The 6,427-nt window shown below is 34.4% G+C and overlaps 1 protein-coding gene across 1 annotated transcript; it reads right to left on the reverse strand.

Moving 5' to 3' along the window:
* Positions 1-2,198: 2,198 nt before the first annotated feature.
* On the reverse strand, positions 2,199-5,964 carry LOC136217719 (F-box/LRR-repeat protein At5g63520-like). Its single transcript, XM_066004363.1, has 8 exons — positions 5,785-5,964; positions 5,579-5,686; positions 5,381-5,470; positions 5,126-5,272; positions 4,849-4,977; positions 4,699-4,738; positions 3,316-3,406; positions 2,199-3,214 (listed from the first exon to the last, which is right to left on the reverse strand). The coding sequence occupies exons 1-8, from the start codon at positions 5,962-5,964 to the stop codon at positions 2,764-2,766; spliced, it is 1,236 nt and encodes a 411-aa protein (XP_065860435.1). The 3' UTR covers positions 2,199-2,763.
* Positions 5,965-6,427: the final 463 nt, after the last annotated feature.

A 6,427-nucleotide genomic window follows, 5' to 3' on the forward strand; every position in this document is an offset into this window, starting at 1 on the left:
AACCCAACTTAATTATTTTTCTTAATTTCACCCAACTATATACTTTCGTAATTTATAGAGACTAAACGGTAAGGAATTTGGCAAAGGTCCAAGAATTAATGTTGCTCCAAATAATATTTAGAATATTCTAGAGTTAACAAAATAATTTTTCTGCACTTATTTCGTATGTCACCGGAAAATATCACCGGTGTTCGGGATCCGCCTATCGGAAAAATTAAAGTTGATTGTTTTGAGAAATTAATTATACCACTTTGTTTCTTATGATTCCAGGAGTCTATAATCACTCTCAAAACACCCAAAATCGACCGGAAAATTAAACTTTCGTTAGATTTCTTACTTTTTCTGGTGTAGCTCCGATTACCCCTCAAAACTCCTTGCATGCATCAAAATCTAGTGCACCCATAAGTAAATCGACCCCCTGAGTCCATTTTTGGTGTTAGAATTGCAAAATAATAAACATAGGGTCGAGTAATAGAGAGAATAGCAAAAGTGACGAATTTTCTCTCTCTAAACGTTTTTTAAAAACTCAAAATCTCACAATAAAACTTACATGCACTTGTAGCTGGAGTTGAGAGCTTCGTTTCGGTATAAAGAATGCCAAAAACGGTGAAGAAATGAGAAAGAACAAGGTAGAATTGTGTTTGTTTTTAAAGGGAAGGAGAAAGAGCTCAAAGGTTGAAGCTAGCAGCTTCATATTTTAGTTATTTAGGCCAAATTCCCATATCAGTCCCTATACTTGTATTATCTTTTAAATTTTTTCTCAAAAGTAATTATATTTTAGCCTTAACTCCTTCTAATTAATTCATTTTGGCAAATAGCTTATATATATAATTTAGGGTATTACAGTACTCGAAGACAGGTATGGAGTTCTGTTTCTAAACTAGGTTAACTTTTTTTAGATTAACATTGAATCAAATTGTATTGACTATGTATTAAATATTATGTGAATATCTAATTATTCGGGTATCTTTATGGAGAATTTTTTGGGGATCCCACGGGAATTTAAATGGGATCCGTACGGGATGGACATAGTAATCCCAATTCTCATCCATTTCGACTTCAGATACAAAATGTCCTTTGTCTTCGTATCTATTCTCAATTTTTTCATTATTTTTCGTCCCCGTCGATTCAGATACCCGCGGTTTTCGGATAATCCATACCCCGTTGCCACCCCTTATTGACCTTTCCGATAAAAATGGGGAGAAATAAACAAGGCGATTAGACAGAAAGCCAAGTACGTAGAAAAAAAAAGGATGATGCGAAAAATACTTGGAAAAATTACACAGAAATTCAGTTTTTAACAATTATTTACAACTATATCAAGTTATAATTTTGAATTTGGAAAAAACTCTCGAAGGGGCAAGAGCACTTCATAACGCGATGAATTTAAACTATAGTAGATTGTAATTATTTAGTAAAATACAATACTGTACTATTATATTCAGTCTGTTTTATGAAAGTTTAAATTATTACTTAAAAATTATTTCAAACTATTTTTAGTTTAGGTGTTACTAAAATTGATCGAATTAAAAGTAATGTGAAATATAATACTCCCTCCGGTCCATAATAAAAGTCTTTTAAGGTTAATGCACACTAATTAAGAAATGCAATTAATTTTAAGTAAAAGACTTTGTTACCCTTGTAATAATTGCATCCACTAGTAACTTTATATATTTCCAAAACAAAAAGTCAACTTAAATAGGGGTATATTTGGTAAAAGTAAATTAATGTGCATAGATTTAAACAAAATGTCATGTATTATGGAACAAAAATAACTCAGTTGAAGGACTTCTATTGTGGACAGGAGACGAAAAGTAATTCACTACTGGTAACAGGCAATTATATCAACATCTTCTCAGTAGATACCAGACAATTCTCCCAAAGCTCTTCGTCAGGCAAGGGAGATGGGCCATGAGACCAAATCACAATATCAATTGGAAACTGATGAAGCCGAAGAAGAAGAAGAACATGTAATCTATCTATCTATCATCCGTTAATATCTTTGAGTACTCCGACTCATTCCTTTTTTAACCCTAGATTTTAATCTAATCAAATGCAACTATCTAACAATGCTAGGCCTCTATTTTTGATGACGGAATGGAATTGCTAGAAGGCAAAACACAGATGTGGAGATACAACTGCAGATTTGTGCCAGATTGCTCTCGGCTTTCCACTCTATTGTCCATGTTCAGGTGCGAACTATGTATTATTCAGTTCTTGTAGCTTTACGCATGCTGAAATTGTTCATTTGGTTTTTCTTTTTCTTTCATCATAGAATTAATGTTGCTTTGATTTTTTCTTTAAGTAAATTTTCAAGCTAATTGTAGGTTCTTCAACATCTTTGCTAGACTCTGCATATCTGTATCTCTGGTACAATGTTTAGAAATTAGAACCTTTTTTTGAGGTTATCATCTTACGATGGGTTGAGTTTTATTCTGATACCTCTGTTGGTGTTTTTTATCCATATTTGAATATGGTGGAAGAAATGTAATTCTTATTGTATTTGAAATGTATGTAGGAGATACAAACTGTCATTAACTATATCATCCAAGCTTAAACACATAAAGATAACAATGATAAATAATCGGAATGGCAAGATTTGAGTTTCCCAAGCCATCTACCAATGCATTGCTCAGCTAGCTAGCAGAGGGGCAGAATGACTTTGCCTTTGTACATTTCAACCCATTACTAAAATTCACCTTTGTGCATTTCAACCCATACTTACCTTTGCTCCACGAATAGGCAAGGAAACCATAGCTAGATTTAATGCTCTGAAGTTGGTGGAGTATATGATAATACCAAGTATATTGTGCTATGGTAGTGCAGACAACAACGAGCATAGTTTGCTTGATCGTCTTCCTGACTTATTGAGCTTGAAGAACCTCGTCCAATTTCTCCATTGCAAAAGACTCCTGCAAGTGGAACCTCAGGAAAGTTTTCATGGAATGGGGAGCTCTCAACATTGAGGTTGGATGTTTCACCTCGGAGATAGCTAGAGAAAATTAAACCTCCAAACACCTCTTTCTCTCCACTACTAGGTGCACCATTCCTTAGAGGAAGGCAGCTTAGGCCTGATTCTTCCTTCAGAGTTGCAAGGTCACTGTAGGCACCACTGCATGAAGATGATGCAGTATCAGAATCTGAATGGTAGAATAGGAATGGATCACCAGATTTGATGCCAACTCCATTGACGATTAAAAAGTGTCTCTCCGCTCTGTTGAAAATCAAAAGATAACATAATTATGTTCTTCAATTAGTTTTTCGAGTTTAAACATATAGTCAAATTGTAGAATGAATGCTCCTTCCAAATCTTACCCTAAAACTTCATAAAATGCTAATGATGCTCTTGATATAAAACTCCCTGGCCCACAAGGATATTGCCTGTGCTGTACGACTCCAATGTACAGATCAGGAGGAAAATCTTCATCATCGAACTGCAAGAATTTCTTTCTTTGAACTCAAGAAAAGCAGTTTTTTAAAAGAATACAAAACACATAAATGAATGGAGAACATCGAATTGCATAGTTGCCTGAAGGCTTTAACAAAAGGATGTAGACTCGTTGGAGTAATATATTACAGTCAATCATGCTAAGTTGCTAATCATAATTAACATGAAGGAAAAAGTAGTGAAAGCAGATAAGCTATGCAGAAGAACTTTGATGAAGATGATAACAGTCCAAGAAAATAGATATGGGTCTTTAGAATATTATGTGAGACATTTACCAAACTAAATTTTGTGCAAAAGCTTGATTGAAACTTGAGGGTTTCTAACATTACTTTTTTGAAGTTTGTTGAATATTGATATTAAAGCTAAATTTTTTCCTGATCCTCATGGCTGTGTGAGCCGCATCTATTTTACAAATTAATAAAGTGATCTATCCTTTCACATTTTCTCTAACAGAAAATTTCAAGGAAAAGAAACAAAAACAGATGATCTTCCCTTTTCTTTCACTGCCATAAATTTCAAAGGAAAAGTTATAACATCACTAAAGGCTTCAAATTTACATTCATAAAAAGAGAAAAACTTACCAGACTATTAATATCACCTAAGAGACCCTCACTGTCAATGACTTCAAAATGCCCCTGCGCTCTAGTGCTAAGCCATGCAGAAGTCGTGTCTTTTGGTATTACACAAACTGCCTGGAGTGGGTGACCAAACGGCATTATGCCTGTTGACAATGTAACGTGAAATTGAGTTTCTCCTATATCTGCTTCTTGTCCCCAAATTAAGAAAAAGGACCCGTTAGGAAACTTATTGATAATCTTGGAAAGAAATAGCGAAAAAATATGCAGAAATATTTTGCATCTATAAATTAACTTGATATCATGTAACTTTTTCTTATTATTTATTAAGTTTCCAAATTCACCATTTTTGTAAAGAGGGGTGATTATCACGTATAATAGGTTGAATACTTAGAAAAGAATGTAATACCCTGAGATTTGTGTATGTCCCTTGCAAACACAAGAGCAACAGCATCAAGCAAGTAACTGTCAGGATCGTAATGTCGAGAATCATTTGCACTTCTGCACAAGAAGTTCCCACTTGCATCCCCCACAATGATTGTTTCCTCATCCAATGCACAATCTGCCGATTTCAAATAAGATTTCATGATTGATCTAAACCTTAACATTATTCTTCTGAACAGCTAGGAATGCAATTGAGTGGATAACGAAAAGATTATGTTTTGTAGTACTTACCCATCCTTGCCATGATAAGTCTCATGTCAATGTTCCGATCCTAGAGAACCACAAATATCATATATTAGGATTGCAAATGTAAAAAATAATAATTAAAAAACCCTAATCTAATCATCATAGATTAATCTGATTGAATAGAATCATTTCAACTGTGTAGGTGGAGGAATCACAACTTACTCCAAACAAGATGATCCCAGCAGGTGATTCAGAATCTGAAAAGGAAGCTGTAAAATCCTTGATATCCATCAGAAAATTTCCATCCAAGTATATTTGAGGTACCTGATAGTAGAAATAGTTGCTCTTAGTACTTGAAAATCCTTTTCGTAATTCTATACCATACCATCGCAGATGATTATTAATCATGAAATTTCCCATTTAGAGCATGTGTAAGGCACATAATTTCCTTATGGAACAACCAAATAATTACCGTCATCGTTCGTAACAGTGGAATAGCATCAACCTTGAGCCCAGGTACAAATCCTATCACCAGAACAATCCCGCGATCAAGTAGACTATCTCCGTTGGAATCAGAATCATCATCGTCCTCATCATCATCAATTGATTTCCACCTAACCTGTATTATTTTCGAAGAAGAAATTAAATGGATTCTCTTTGTGATATAATTAATTTAGTTTAATTTTCATCAATATATCAGAATAAAATATGGATTTAAAATACTAGCCTCTTGGAGGTTATTGGTGACATCAGCACCGATGATCCCACTGGCTGTGTGTGTAATGAGTGGCACTCTTGAACCTAATTTTTGTGTAAGCTACACAATATCAAATGAGAAAAAGTTAACAGGGCAAACCAAATTCAAAGATATTTCTGAGAAGTGAAAGTAATGTGTCTGTTCATATATTTCAGGGACAAGGATTACCAATTCATGAGTCGCCGGCAAGCTGAATTCGTTGCCAATGCAGGCAATGGCAAAGTGTGGAACGATAGGCTCAGAAAGAACCTTGTCAAGAACCTCCTTTGCTGCATCCTATGAATCAGAAAAGAAATGGTGAGTCAAATTCTTGCCTATCTTCATGTCATTTTGATTATATTATGTATATGAGTTGTTGTGAATGGTGAACTTACAGGGAGAGTAGGCTTGAGGGAGAGAGCAGAGGCAAATTTAGGCTTCGTTAGAATTCGTCGGCAAACTATGTTCCAACATTTGCTAACACATGCTGCGGAAGAAAAAGCAGAGGCAGGTAACCTAGAGAAGATGTTTTGCATGACATCTTCACTCAACTGAGAGAAACCAGTTCTTTTCATATTCATCATCATGTACTCTTTCTCTGTGTGTGTAGTAAAGATAATTTGCATGGCAATGAGTTTGGGGAATGGCTGCCTATTTATACATGAGAATGGGATATAGAAAAAGAAGGTTTTTCTGACTCCAGAATCTGTAGCAATTAAGAGCATTAAACTTTTTTTGGATTTATTTCTTTCTTTGATATCTGATTTCAGATTTTGATGATATCAGCCAGCTGTTGTTTTTGCTTTGTAAATTATGAAAAATGAGGATTGTGTTACTCTTAATTTGTAAGTAAATGTCTAGGTGCATTTTTTTATCAATTACCTTACCCTGATAAAATGGAAATCAGAAAGAAATCTAAACCAGATTTTTTAAGATTTATAAGTTCCATGTATTCCTCAAAGAAAGAACAGAGGAAAAATCCAAATCCAAGATTGTTCAACTTTTTAGATACCACCTTTGGTCTAAACTTGTTAACTA

The sequence above is a fragment of the Euphorbia lathyris genome, chromosome 1 (assembly GCF_963576675.1).
Source record: "Euphorbia lathyris chromosome 1, ddEupLath1.1, whole genome shotgun sequence".
NCBI lineage: Eukaryota > Viridiplantae > Streptophyta > Magnoliopsida > Malpighiales > Euphorbiaceae > Euphorbia > Euphorbia lathyris.

Coding starts and splice junctions, on each gene's coding strand:
- LOC136217719 (XM_066004363.1), bottom strand. CDS start 5,964: ATGAAAAGAACTGGTTTCTCTCAGTTGAGTGAAGATGTCATGCAAAAC. Junction 5,273..5,380: donor TCACCAATAACCTCCAAGAG/GCTAGTATTTTA, acceptor AAAATAATACAG/GTTAGGTGGAAATCAATTGA. Junction 3,215..3,315: donor GCATTTTATGAAGTTTTAGG/GTAAGATTTGGA, acceptor GATTTTCAACAG/AGCGGAGAGACACTTTTTAA.